We start from the raw sequence: 15,186 nt of genomic DNA on the forward strand, positions 1-15,186 counted from the left end.
AGAGAGAGAGAGAGAGAGAGAGAGAGAGAGAGAGAGAGAGAGAGAGAGAGAGATTTTCTGATGGAGCTCATCACGGAAAGCCAAGATAGGTCAAAACGCAGATAATGTACCTGGCTCCATTTGATGAATCTACAATGCAACCCCTACATCTAAGGTTCAGAGAACATCATAGAAAAGGAGTTAGAATGATTTATATGAAACAGAAGATCAGGAAGCCTGCTGGGAGATTGTGCCTTTAGATATGACAAGGAAGCTACATCCGGGAAATCTCAACAGTACAGCTGCCTAAACAAGACCTGAACAAAGACAACAGCAGTTCACATGCCAGGGTGGAAGGGAGAGATCTCACAGGCCCCACTCCTCAATAAGGAGCTATAGACACAATTACCACCTGCTAAGAAAGGAAGAAGTCGTGCTCCTGAGGGATGAGTCCCCCAGTTGGTAACCCGATGCCAAGTGGTCAATCCTACAAACATAAAAGAAACACTAAACATTCAGCAGGTTGCATTCATATATCTAGTCATGTGCATGTGTGTGTGACACAACCATAATTGAGAAAAAAGAGGCCATGATTTGAGAGGGAGTGTGCTTGGGGGTGGGACATGGGAGAGACTGGGAGAAGGAGAGGAAAGGAATACATCAGGTAATTATTTTTAAATTAAAAATAAGATGAAAAACTTAAGACTTGATCCAACTTTAGCCCAGATTCTACCTTCACTAGATTATTAGTACTGTCTCCCCAGCCTCCCCCCAACTCCCACACACCCACACACACTCTTGAGAGGATGCAAAGTCACCAACTTTGCCATACTGCCTGCAGTGATTTTCCACTTAGCTCCTTCTAGGATCTTCCATTTTGACATCCCTCCCCTTGGCCACATCCCTCCCCTTGCCTACATCCCTCCCATGGATCATCCTTCTCTCCCTGCATTATTGTTTCCTTATAGCTCTTCCCATCCCCTCTTGGGGCTGAAGAGAAGTGGCTGGGAAGAAAGTTCAGCACATACAGCAGCCCTTCCTCTACAGCAAATGCTCAAAAGAGAAAGTGCCCCGCCCCTTGGCAATGCATCCTGCCATCTTTCTCTTTGATATTGAAGACTTTGAAATTTAATATTAAAGGCGGACCTATAGCCATGATAAATTGTTATATGAAAGCTGAAGACAATTTATGTATGAATTCTTCTCCAAAAGAGAAATTAAATGGAATTTACTGCCAAATTAAACATTTCATTACAAATCAAGGAACAACTTCTAAATTCTTTATAGCATTTCAGAGCTAGCTTTAAAACATGGGATAGTATAATACTGTGGAAAAGATTAAATGATTTTATTCTACAAGACCTGGCACCATGCCTGTGGAGCCACTCTGAACCCAGATAGATAGATAGATAGATAGATAGATAGATAGATAGATAGATAGATAGATAGATAGATAGATAGGGGCTGGCAAGCTGGCTCAGCGAGTAAAAGCACCAACTGATCTCCCAAAGGTCCTGAGTTCAATTCCCATCAACCACATGGTGGCTCACAACCACCTGTAATGAGATCTGATGCCCTCTTCTGGTGTGTCTGGAGTCAGCTACAGTGTAGTTATGTATAATAATAAATAAATCTTGCAGGGACTGAGCAAGCAGAGTTGACCAGAGTGAGCAGGCCGACCAGAGAGAGCAGGGCCAAAAGGAGCAAGCAGAGGTTCTAAAATTCAATTTCCAACAACCACATGAGGGCTCACAACCATCTGTACAGCTACACTGTACTCACGTATATAAAATAAATAAGTCTTATAAATAAACACATACATACATAAATACATAAATAAATAAATGTATGTAGCTGCTTTTCCTAACTGAAGAGTGAAGACACTGAGGCTTCCAGCAACTAAGCAACTTGTCCAAGGTCGTGAGCCACATTGTGCTGAGGCCTCTAATTTCCTAGGCTGATGCTTCAACATCTCTATTGCCTCCAGTTAAAATAGCTTACACGTGACCCAGAGTAGAAGAAGCAACCTTTGACAGTGAGCAGACTCTAGAGTTTGTGGCCATGCTTATATCTGGGGTGACAGATGGGTCCAGACTCTAGAGTTGTGGCCATGCTTATATCTGGGGTGACAGATGGGTCCAGGCTCTAGACTCTGAAGAATAGTACAAATACTCTATACCAAACTTTTTATCATGATTAAAAAATATCTATCTTCACTTAATATGTGGCATTATTTCTTCTTTCTCATCCCTATGGGAAATGCACTTTATAATTTTCTTTCCTTACACAAATACATGATATTTGAAAGGTCATTTAAATGACACTGCAAGTTACTAGCCGAGAATAGTCACTAGAAGAAATGGGGGACTTAAAACAAATGGTATCACCTGTAAAGTATGGACATTCATCTGCGCCACTGTCTAACACCAATCGTTGGATGAATGAATGTATGCATGAATGAACAAACCAATCAATGAACATTAGTTAACATGAATAAAATAATGACCCAGGGAATCAAGGGCCAAAGTTGGAACTGTGAAATGTCCATTTGAGAATGTGCAATTGAGAAGTAAGGACAGCCCTGAGTGAGGGGTAGGGAGAAACTCAGTGAACCAGTGCAGGAGACTCCTCTCCCTTCGACAGAGGGAACGAGTGACCCCATCTCTCACTCACAGTGGACACATGCAGACTTTACACAAAATGTAATGTTAATTTTGGATTATTAATTTCTATTGATAATCATCATGATGATGACTTTTAAACCCCATTTCCAACTCTTTGCTAGAGAAAAGGAATCGGTACTTCAATGGCAAGTACTTTTCCAAGTACTTTTCCAAGTGCTAGGCTACAGCACAAGGATGTGTAAGTTGCACACTAACCTAGATCTTAGCTGAACACAGCTTTCCACCAGAGCCTCCCTAAGGGACAAGAAATGTAATGTCACATTCCTGGGGGGGGGGAGGCTGCCAATTCCAAAGTGGTTATAGGTTCTGTGTTATACCTATAATATTTGATGACTTTTTAATCTTTTTTTAATCTTACTTTTATTTTATATGTTTATGTATGTACATTGGTGTTTGGTCTGCAAGTATGTCTGTGTGGGAGAGTCAGATCCACTGGATCTTGAGCTACAGACAGCTATGAGCTGCCATGTGGGTGCTAGAAAAAAAGCAGCCACACCCCTTAACCCTTGAGCCATATCTCCAGCCCCAGAATTTGTATCTTAAAGAATAATTCTAAATAAATCTACTGACGAGATCACATGAACACATATACAAACACATACACAAACACACAGACACATAGGCACACACCCAAGAATGAGAAGGAGGAGGGAGAGAGAGAATTATTTCCGAACTATTGTGGTGGCATATGTTGGTAATCTCATCACTCACTTAATGAGATAGATAAAGATCAGAAGTTCGAGGTAACCTTAGTACATAGCAATTTGAAGGCTGGCTTGAGATGTTAACTCAAAAAAATACCATACATGCACACAGATACACACACACACACACACACACACACACACACACACACACACACACCAAAGCAAACAAACAAACAAAAAAACCCAGCCCAATACCAAAGAATACCTGTAGCCAGATGTGATTGTACATTTGCAACACCAATCTCTATTGACCCAAATCTCTGCCGTTTATAACACTCGAAATAATGTCTAAAATTATTTGCATCAGGTAGTATTGAAGGTAGTATTTCTTAGATTTAAACTTTGTTTTAAAAGATCCTCCTAACTTCAAGTACTCAAGGAATTTACTCAAGTTTAAGAACAAAATATTAAGATTACAACTATGCATTTATTCTTTAAAATCACTGTTACCACACAAAGACACAGGCAGAGTTGAATTAAACCATTCTATCACACTTTTATGATTTTAAATTGTGTCTTGTATAGGAGAAAAACCCCCTAAACATTCCATAGTGGGGTTAATCTGAGGACATTTTTTAAATAGCATTTTACTCATGCAGACTGAGCTATACATGAGAATGAGACCACTTCCGCACCTGTGTCATTTCTCTGATGGACGTTATGCTGTCCAGAGCTTTCATCACGCGATCATAGTTCTTCTTCTGTGTGTCAAAGGAAACAAAAGGCACCATTCACTGACACAGGCCTTCACAAGTTACACTAGAGAAATAGACTTTCTGTACATGCATTTTCTATCAAAGTGAATGTGCAAACAATGTCATTAGATAAGACTGTAATAAGATGATGCAGGGACAGAGGGTTGATATCTAGAATCAAAGGGAAGAAAAACTCAAGTGTTATTCCTTATGTAAGGGCACAAAATAAGGTTCACCTCACTGGGAGAAAGTCTGGAAATACAGAAGAGGTTTTGGGCTCTTGACTCTGGCTTTCATCATACCAAAGCAATAAGCAATAAAGTAAGCTTAGACTCCTTCTGGAAGAAGACATACTTCAAATCTCCCAGCTGCTTTAATTTTAGACTGGAACACTGTCATGCAAAGAGTAAGGTGACAGTGTGTGCTTGAATGATCCCTCATTTCTATGCAGAAGGTAAACAAGAAGGGAAAGGTCTTAGGAGGGTGCATTGTACACCCGTTTCTCCAAAACAATTTCAAGAACAATAATAGAAACTAAAGCAGTTTTGGCTTTCAATCTGAAATTCTGTTATTTCAGAAAAAAAAAAAATTCTGCTGTGTTTATGAAATGGTTAGACTTTTAACAATATCAACTTAACTGTTGTTACTTTCTACGGAGATGGTGAGAAACAACAGGGAAAGGGGTTGAGGTGATTAAGAAAGGGGGTTCTCTCCCTTGGCTCGTGTTCCTTTTATTCCAGTCAGACTATGGAATCCCAAAGAATGCACTATGCACTTAATATTACCATGGAGACACTTGACAAGACAGACATCCAAGGGGACCACAACCATGAGATTAAAGCCTCCATCATGGTTCTTGGGAGCTTTGTGCATAGGTGTGCTTGGGGACCACTTACCCTGGGATTGAAGGCTAACATCTGAGGGTCATTAGGATCTACCACAGAAGGATATGGCTCAAAAATGACGACTTTTCTAGGAGATTCCAACGCCGATCTACACATGGACACAAGGAGATCTACCACCTTGGAAAACAGAAGAGATGAGTCATTGTCAGGCTCTATCAGATGTTCAGCCACTATCTGTCCTGTTCATGGCAGCCCAGTGTAATCAGGAAGCCCCGAGACTGCCACCCACCTCTCAAATCTGTAGCTCATGACATTGTACCAAAACTGGACAAAACTGGACCACTGATTTAAAATAACAAGCATGTGCTGCCTCTGACTGTTCATGAGTATGTCTTTGTCCTGAGCACACTGTGTGCGATGGCACTGCTCTAGATTTGATGGTAAGACAAACAAGACAGGTCTATGCTAGGGTGCTGTACACAGTCTAATGGACAAGATATTAAAGGAGTATATGCTTCATTGGAATGTCTGTTATTGTTAAATGGAATGACACAGTGAAGTGGGTATTAGATAACGACATATAAGGAAGTTCTGGAACTTTCTTAGAGACCTGGCCTGAGAAGGGAGGAGATTCCTCCAAGTTAGAAAATCCACACAGCCATGACAAGTTTGCTATATTCTAGGAAAAGCAAATTACTGGGAATCACCTTGCCTCTGATAAACAAAGAAACAGTACTGCCTATTGTAAGCTGCCTCCCTTCTCCAGATCCCCAAAGAGTAGGCTGTTTCTGGAAACTGAATGAAGGAAAAATGGTACTACCCAGACAGAAGGAGCCCCTCTGAACAGTTGTAATTCAGTGTGGGCATAAATAGGAAAAATCTACATCCAAAGGGATTTTAAAGTAGCATTTAAAAAATGCACAGGAAGTGAAACGAGATGGTTAGTGACTATAAACCCAGCTCTGGAGACACCAAGGCAGTAAGTTGACAAGTTCAGCTCAAGGCCAGTCCAGGACACGTTCCAGAATCCTGTCTCAATGACAGGGCCTAATGTAACCCTGTACTAAAACAACAGCAACAACAAAATGTTGGGCCTGGTGGCACTTGGGAGGCAGAGATCGATGGATCTCCGTGAGTTGGAGGCTTCCCGGGTCTATATATAGCAAGTTCCAAGACATCCTGAGCAGGCTAGATAGATGGATGGATGGATGGACGGACAGACAGACAAAATAGGCTTCCACTTCATGGAAGTGAAATTTTATCAAAAAACAAACAAACAAACAAACAAACCTACATAAAACACAGGCAAGGTTTCCCCCACCATCCAGCACGGAAGACAATTATTTTTAAAAGAAAGTTGTTTAACTCCCCCCCACCTCCCGTCCCCTGCTAGGCCACTCACAAAAACAAAAACAAAAAAAGAAAAACAAAAAAACAAAAAAACAAAAACAAAGAAAAAACAAAAGGCAATCCACTGATCTAAAAGGAAAAAGTTGAATGCGAGATTGATTTTAAGAAGAAGCTATCAGAATTCTGCCCTGAAGAACAGCGACGAGAAGACAGCAGTGGACTGGAACAAATTTTTGAGATCAAAGGTACCTGAGCTCCGGTAGCGATCTCGTCGGCAGCTTCATTCATCACTCCCAGGGTTTGAAAAGCAAACACACACAGCTCTCGCTCACATACTGTGGGCTGCAAAAGAACAGGCGTCAACTAGAGGATAGGTTTCCATCTTTCAACTCATCAATGTAAAGTGGCTCTACATAATAAATGGGACATATAGAGCTTAGAGTGTTTGAAGAAAGGAAATCGTATCATATTACTTATTAATGTGTTATTAATTCTTACAATGAAGTAACAATAGTCTTCAACTACAATAGAGTCACAATTACAATAACAGATGATCCATTCCGGAGAGTTGTAGGCATTTCCATTCAGAACAACTTAGCTTCTGATGAAAAGAATATTATGCAGTAAAATACATCTATTCAAAAAATAACACATATTAGATGTATTCATTTTGAAAAATATTTCCCTAAGTTGGGGATATAATCAAGCCACACACAAAAAATACATTAAAAAAAAAAGATATATAATGGGTGAATCTCACTTTTCCCTAGGAAATTTATTTGTGACTCTCGCTACCTAGCTCTTGAAAGATTGGTTTCGTTGCATTTGTTGCACAGGCTCTTGACTTCAATAACCTCCTGAGGTCAACGGCACTGAAATATACACTCTCCAATTACTTTGGAGGAGCTCTCATCTTTCAAATCTAATATAATGTCATCCCCTTGATTTATCTTATCTCCCCAGTTACATTGCATTAGGTAGCTGATGAAGCCTAACGGCGCGATGCACTGTGCCTCCGCACAGCAGACAAAAGGCATTTGTTTAGTGCGACTGTTCCTGTGCTCGCTGCTTCTAGAGGATGGCTTGGTCTGTTGTGGTCTTGTAGCCACTGGGAAAGGATGGCTCCACTCTGGGCACTCTGTATGTTCAGAGGAGGGCCATAGGTGTGGCTTTATGGGCAGAAAGCCTGAGTTATCAGAACTTTCTCGCAGAATCCCTGAAGAGAGGCTAAGAAGGAGGATGATTTGCTGTATTTCTTTTGTTGGTCCTAACAGTGCAAACTGACTCTATTTCAGAATTGCTGAAACTGTGGGAAGAGGTGGGGGGGCGGAGTTCTGCAGACAGTCTATAGTCAGTCCTCTCTGTCTGGATAAACACACAGAGAGCAGACTGCTCAATTTTGCCTGGTTTTCTTTTTACTCGAATGTTGGCAGTATTCTAAACTCTTCTTCAATCTCTTATGAGTTATCTATGTGTGTGCACCTCAAATCTCCCCCAAAGACATGAGGCTTTTTCGTTTGATCACTTTCTTGGGAGTGGCTCACCATGCTATGAGCTGAGGTAGCAGGAGCAACCATTGCTGCACATTAACTACAACATCCAATGTTACATCCATGTCTCAATATAGCAAAAGTGAAGTTGCAGGTGAACGAAAACTCAGGGAGATGGAGCTTGTAAATCATGAGAGACGGACAAGACTTACCTGTGAACAACTCGACCCAGTGAACAGCAACATGGAAGGTGCTTTCTTTTGAATAATACCCACTCAAAGAGCCCACTACTCGTTTAATAACTACAATACACTAATCCCCAAGCTGAGTAACAAGGTATGGATTATTTACTGATTGGAATAATTATCAGTTTTATCTGAATATTTAACAATGGAATGTACTTACTTAAGTGTGTGTGTATATATGTGAATGGGGCAGGAATGCATGCATACACACACACACCATCCTCAGAATATAATACATGGAAAAAAAGAATATAATGAAAAATTATTTTCAATTAAAAAAATAACAAAATAATTGTTCAGTATTATGCTGCTGTTCTAAACAGAAATCAAACACCTTAGGTTACCATATTTAAGAGTTGGATAACTCTTTTAAGAAAAATTTATGAAAAAACACTGTAGACAGCCATGGCAATATTTATATATGCCTTGTCATTGACAAACTCAGGAACTAAAGCTCGTCTCAGATTTTGTCTAGCATGAATTTTAGTAATTTACCCAGTGAAAATTTTCAAGCTTTCTTCTGCATTCATTCCCCAGCCTGTAGTTATAAAGCTCTGAATCCCATATATTCATCAATATATGGGATTCAGAGCTTTTCCAGTTTTTTCCAATTACTTTGCAGTCATGTTTCCATTTTTTATACATTTTTGGCTAAAAGGAACCTACTTCCAATACTCAACTGAGTACAGCTGATTTCTGGAAACACCCTAGCACCCCAACAGCTGGAAGAAGGGAATCAAGGAAGCTAGGAAATAGGTTTTTCTGAAAATAACCACCAAAACAATTTTCTATTATTATGAAAAGCTACTAGTAAAACTAGAATTACATTCTTACAAAAACACATTTCCCTCTTTTTTTAATGGAGCAACTACATGTTAAGTGCTCTTATTAATTTACCACCATATTAAACCACACTAAGGTAGTGCTTATATACCATCAAAACAATTCAAAGTGTAAGATGCAAAACACGTTCAAATTTGTGATAAATGTTTATAAATCCACATTCTTGTTTTGTATAGTAATACACTCTTCTTGTTTATCTACATTATATTTGCAAACTCCAATTGTTATTACAAGATGATCCTAAAAGAAAAATTCTGAAATTACATAAGGTGATTAAAATTAGGTGTCTCCCTCACAGCTGATCAGAGTGCAGAGAATGAGAAAGTATGGCGTGTCTGTCCCTAAGTGGAACATCTAGACCTCACTCCCACATAGCTCAGGAGGCATTCTAGAAGAGGACAGAAAAGTGTTTTTTTTTTCCCTTTTATTAATTTAAAAAATAGATTTCCCCCTTACAAAATATATCCTGATTATGGTTTTCCCTCCCTCTGCTTCTCCTAGTTCCTCCCCACCTCCTCTCCCAAGTAGATCCACGCCCTTTACGTCTCTCACTAGAAAACAAGTAAGCATATAAGGAATAATCAAAAATAAAAATGACAAAATAAAAGCTAACACATCAGAGTTGACCAAAACGAACAAACAGAAGGGAGGGAGCCCAAGAGAAGGCAAAGACTTAGGGACCCACTCATTCACAAACTTAGGAATCCCAGAAAAACACTAAAGTGGAAACCATGATGTGTATGCAAGGGGCGTGATGCAGACTCAAACAGGCCCTGCGCATGCGGCTTCAGCCTCTCTCCGCGAGTTCATATGAGCTCTAATCAAGTTGATTTAGAGGGCCTTGCGCTGTTGGTGTCCTTGCATCCGCTGCCTCTTAACAGTCCTGAGGGCAGGAAGATTTTAAGAGCCAGGGTTGAGGAGGATTGCCAAGAACGTGTTTTCTGGACACGACAGAGCCATTACACTCATGAACACACAGTGCTATAGAAGCTTGCACGTGACCTGCACAAGATAAAGCCAGTCTCAGACTTCCAGCACAGATGGAGAGAAGTGTCATGACATCCCAACTGTAGCTGGGGCGCTTTGACAGCTACGACAGCTGGGGTAGGCAGTCAGTGTTCTTCAGGGAGGTGGCCTCTGCTAGACGCCCTACTCTAGTGAAATGGTATTACACACATGCACATGTGGACAGCATTGGACGGTCTTAGCTACGGAGAGAGGACGTGAAGGTGGGAATAAGGGTCTGGTTGGGAGAGCTTGGATGCAGAGTATGGGATTATTACGTATGAAGGGACACTGTGTGCATTCATGAAAATTCTCAAAGAATGAATGAAAAATCAGGCTCCTCTGCTCACAGAGAGGAAATTGTACTCAAGGAAGATTAACGGTACCATGCCTGCTCCGCACCATGCAAGGAGTTACACTGTAGACTAGCCTTTTCGAACTCTAAAATGACTCCTGTGTGCCTCTCATTAGAAACTGCCATGATTGACAGTTTCAAATCTAAACAGTACGTGGTCACTTAACATCTAATAAAGGATAGGTGTAATAATGAGCTTATTTCACATATTTTAATAGAAATCATGTAAGCATAAATATATCCAAGTCTGGCATTATTAATTCTTACTTTGTTTTAATATGTACCCATAAGATTTAATAATTATGCATTGGGTTAGAGCAATCAACTCCCTATAGTTTAGACTATAAAACTACACCAAGCCCCGCCATTACCAACAGGCATATTTACTACACAATGTTCGTTATTTGTCAACTTAAAAGTACAAAGCACTTTTATATGTGTCTTTAAGTATGTTTCACTGTAGACCTTTTCAGCTAAGATGAATACACCTAAATTTTATTGAATCAAAGCAATTTAAATGTGAGCAATAAAAACATATCTCAAAAACTGTTTCTAAGCCTCAAAGAATATTTTAGAACCTAACTGTATTTGAAGAAATTTGCATTTTCAATGAATTTAAATTACCCTTGACTGAGAATAGAAATGTTACAAGTCTGGAGGATTTTGTTATGCATTTATGTACAGAGAAAAGCATAGCGTTGGGGATGGTTTCCAAACACTTCCGCTATGATCTTTTTGTTCAGACTAAATAGTTCATGTAAGCCCAACATATGAAATACACAACTGGATCTCATTGACCCTGGATCACATTTCCAGCTGTTTCCAAATCTGTACAATGGGAATAAAAATAACATCCAACTCAATGAGTTGATAAGGAAGTTAGGCAAGATTCATAAACACTTCTTTTAGCAATGGAGAGCCATTTCCAGGCTAAACAAAATAAATTAAATTACCCTAGCTGACCACATAGTGGCTTTACCTTAATGTACATAAAAATAAAAGTACTGAACAGAACATACTAAAGTATTTAATAAAGGCTGTTGGTTGTAGTACATATAGCATTTTATACATTTTAGTTAATCAAAAGTGTTAAATTATTACTGAAATATTTCCAATTAAAAAGAGAAAAAATCAGCTGTAGGGTAAATTCTTGATTAAAATGTGTTGAAAAATGAGAACAAATGTTAACATATTAAGAACCACACCTCTAAGGTTTTAATTCTCTGCATTTCCAGTTTCACGGGCAAGGCTTTGCCAATATTGCGAGTATTCTATAGTCAAGACAGATATTTGAGTTCAGAAAGCTTTACTCTTCGTTAAAAGGGACAGGCATGACAGAGGACCAGGGCAGTGGTGTGCGCACAGGGCAGGTGTGGCTGCTGGATGGGTGCTTGGTCACAATGCAGGCTTCAGAAGGGAAGGTGACTTGACAGGCTTCTCAGGGGTGATTAGGTGAAGGAAGTGCCAACCAAATCAATGGAGTCATCCACTGAGTGGTTAATAATTGATCAACTTTAAGAAGTGCTGAAAAAATGCCAGTGCTACCAGACTGGTGAGAAGAGATCTCTGGGGCCTTTCCTCTAAAGAGGGCATCTTATCTCTCTCCCTCTGCCTCTCTTTGCTCCTGTTCTGTCACATGCTGCTACCACTATGATGTTTTGACTCCACACAGGCCTACTGCACTAAAGGCGGCTGACTGTGATCATAACTCTTTAACTACTAACACATACAGGAAACAGGAAATGTGTCTCTCAAGTGGGGGGCACAGAATGACAGGCAGCAGTGGTGAGTCCTGGGATGTTAATGTATATAGATGCACAGTTTTCTCCACCAGAGATGAACAGCTCACAGGAAAGACTCAATCAAGTAAGACACAACAGCAGAGGGGAAAGTAAGGCCAGTAGGAATTTAGACGCTTTCAGGCACCAAACCTGTACTTTCCTGTTTTCTGTAACATTTGAAGGCCTCTCTAAAACATGTGCCGCACTGACACTCCAGTGCCTTCAAAGGGGACAGATTCATTCACCAGGTTTTGTGGTAGCAATCCACCATAGTGCCAAGAACCCAGACTCTATGAACACTCCTATGTGGATAGATTCCATGTATTTCAGATTCAAGTGTCATTTAGAAACATTGTTAGCAAATAAGGAGAAGACTGGCCAATAGGGACCCTTCTAGGGAACACTTTCAGAAAGTATGTATCACACTCACTAAGGGAGTCCTGGGAGAAGAATGACAGAAGAGTGCTGCAAGCAAGAAGTAACATTTTAGGACTTCAAGGGCAGAAAGGTAAAAGACATTTGCATCTTAAGAAATCCAGTTCTAAAGGACAATATTGAGAAATAATGTAAGCGCAGAAGACAAAGGTCTTAGGTCCAGGAGAAGCCAAGTGTTGTCTCGTCTATTGAGTCACCAGCTGTGTGTGTTATAATGCACCTCCTCGGGGTTTATGACACCTGGAAATAAGTCACAGGACTGAAGCAATGGTTAGGGAATTGCTGCTTAAAAACCCAACAAGAAACGATGTATGACACTTAAACTTACAGCAAAATGTACTGCAATGGAAATACAAGAAAAATACAGGAAAAAAAAATACAGAGTGTGCTGAAATTAGGAAAAACCTCTGTCAAGAGACTTGAGAGACGGCTCTTTCTGTTTACCCCACTTCAACAAGAGGAGATGCTTTGATCTTCACTGCCTGACTTGACTCCACATCACTGACATCATTATTTAAAAGGCCAAAGGCATTTCTCTGACTTCCTTCGGCCAAAAATTCTCAACCTGTGGGCAAGGACTTCTTTGGTGGTAGAGTGATCCTTTTACAGGGGAAACATATCAGATATCCAGCTATTTATATCATGATCATTACAGCAGCAAAAGTTCAAATATGAAACAGCAATGAAAAGAATTTTATGGTTGGAGCTCACCTCAACAAGAGGAACTGTATAAAAGGGTGGCATCATTGGGAAGGTCAAACATCAGTGCCTTAGGCTCTATCACAGTAACACTACATGATCTAATAACTAGCTACAGAAAATACTTATTTAGAATATTGTTTTCTCTCCAACCTTCATTGGTGGGGGAAACAAAAACAAACAAAATTTGGAGTGAGGCAGAAAGAATACTAAGAGAAACTGTGGTAATTTTGCCACTTATTATAAAGATGAATTGCCAGCAAATTAAACCACAAAGAATAGGCTGCCAATCCTATGTGCAGTGAATGTCAAAGAGCAAGAATGGTCATTAAAGTCTGCAAGTTGAGAGTCTGTTCTGGTGCCACTATGCCCAGTCAGAACCTTGTCTTTGTTACGAACCATCGAAGCATTACTGAAGGAAACACATCCTTCCTCACCTGTGACATGGCGTTAATAATAATCACAAGAGGATTGCGTGCTAACAACCCAAAGTGCTTTGCACACATAAAACATACCTAAGGAGTTTCTGCTATTGATGAATCCCTATTGTTCTCTTCAGTAGAGACAGCACTGTCACGGATAAAGTCAAGGTCAAAGCTTGAACACTGGCAACTGCAGCTCCTAAGAGGGATATGCAGAGATAGGTGACCAGGAGCCACAGTGCTCCACGCATCACCTGGACATTTTTCTTCTAAATCGTGTAATAAGTTAACAAATAGATGCAGTTTTAGCTAGCATGTATTTTATTCTGAGAGTAAAATAAAAAGTAGACTTTCGAAAAAATGGTATATGGACTGTAAGAATAATTTTCATCTAGATCCCCTGAATAAAAATAAATAAATCATAAAATCTGAAAAGTATTCTAGTAGAATAATTATTTATCTATGTGAATCTTGAGATACTAAAATATCTGATTAAAAATATCATTGATTTATAGACGGTGATTTATATTTTCAAACATTCTGAAGAGCAGGACAATCTTTTTTCCCTCTTCAAAGAGTGGAACAGAATCAACCAGGGGGCCTTCAGCCTACTCATCCTTTAATTGATGTTGAAGATAGAGAGTGCAGAGGTCAGACAGAATCAGGTTCAAAGCTCTGCATCCAGATACACTATCTGAATGTCATTGAGCAAATTGCTTAATCTCTGTGATTCAACAACAATAACATGAACAACAATAACAACAACTTCTTTGAACCACAAGCCACAGTGTAGAAGTAAGGAAGCAATAAGCAAAGTATCCATGCACAGTGCCTGTCCACAGTGCAAAACGATGTCCCCCCTCAGTAAATAATAGGGGTACATATTAGGTCAAGCATAATCTTCACCTGGATTTTACAACATAGGCGTAGTAGAATGCATTTTTAAAAAATACTGAAAGAAGCACTGGCACCAACGAAAATATCTTAGTGACAACCTATCCTTCCACCTTCCTCTAAAACCTTTAAAAACACTATTAAAATGTTCTCACAAACTCAAATCATTTTGGAAAGTAACTTAAAGTTTGTAATATGGCCAAGAAGCACTTACTCAAAACAAACAGTTATACCTTGGTAAGAATGTGAACTATTTGTAACAGTTTATATTTCCTGAAACTGAAAAGAGAATGGAGGACATTCACAAAGGGCTATGATGGACTCCGTCTAGTGGACAGACTCCTGTCTGTCTGTCTGTCTGTCTGTCTGTCTGTGCTTGACCTGCAACTCACCCAGCACTAAATCTTATACCCAGGATGAGGACTGAATACTAGTCAGTGTCCTTGGTCATTACAGAGGCAGTGACAACCGAGGTAAACAATAAAGTAACAAAACTGCTTGGGAGGAGAGACTAATAAGGATGATCAGGATACCTGAGGAGCATGAATGGCTTCTACAGATGCCTGGGGAGACAGAAGGCCACACCCTTGGCCACGACTCCATGGGCTCAAGAAAAATTGGTAGTAAGTTACGGTGGCTCCTGGCAAGAAAACAAAAGAAAAAAGAAGAAAGAAAGAAAGAAAGAAAGAAAGAAAGAAAGAAAGAAAGAAAGAAAGAAAGAAAGAAAGAAAGAAGAAAAGAAAAGAAAAGAAAAGAA

General features: G+C 39.7%; 1 protein-coding gene across 2 annotated transcripts in view; it reads right to left on the minus strand.

Annotated features, from left to right (window-relative positions):
* Parp8 (poly(ADP-ribose) polymerase family member 8) overlaps positions 1–15,186 on the minus strand; it is a 167,590-nt gene that overhangs the window by 17,814 nt on the left and 134,590 nt on the right. For both annotated transcript variants that reach the window (XM_021208723.2, XM_029543922.1), the window contains 3 exons: positions 6,510–6,602; positions 4,962–5,087; positions 4,006–4,071 (listed from right to left, as the gene is read on the minus strand). In XM_021208723.2, coding sequence (XP_021064382.1) covers positions 4,006–4,071; positions 4,962–5,087; positions 6,510–6,602 — 285 coding nt within the window. The remainder of the gene's footprint in view (positions 1–4,005; positions 4,072–4,961; positions 5,088–6,509; positions 6,603–15,186) is intronic.

Source organism: Mus pahari, chromosome 11 (genome assembly GCF_900095145.1).
Source record: "Mus pahari chromosome 11, PAHARI_EIJ_v1.1, whole genome shotgun sequence".
Lineage (NCBI taxonomy): Eukaryota > Metazoa > Chordata > Mammalia > Rodentia > Muridae > Mus > Mus pahari.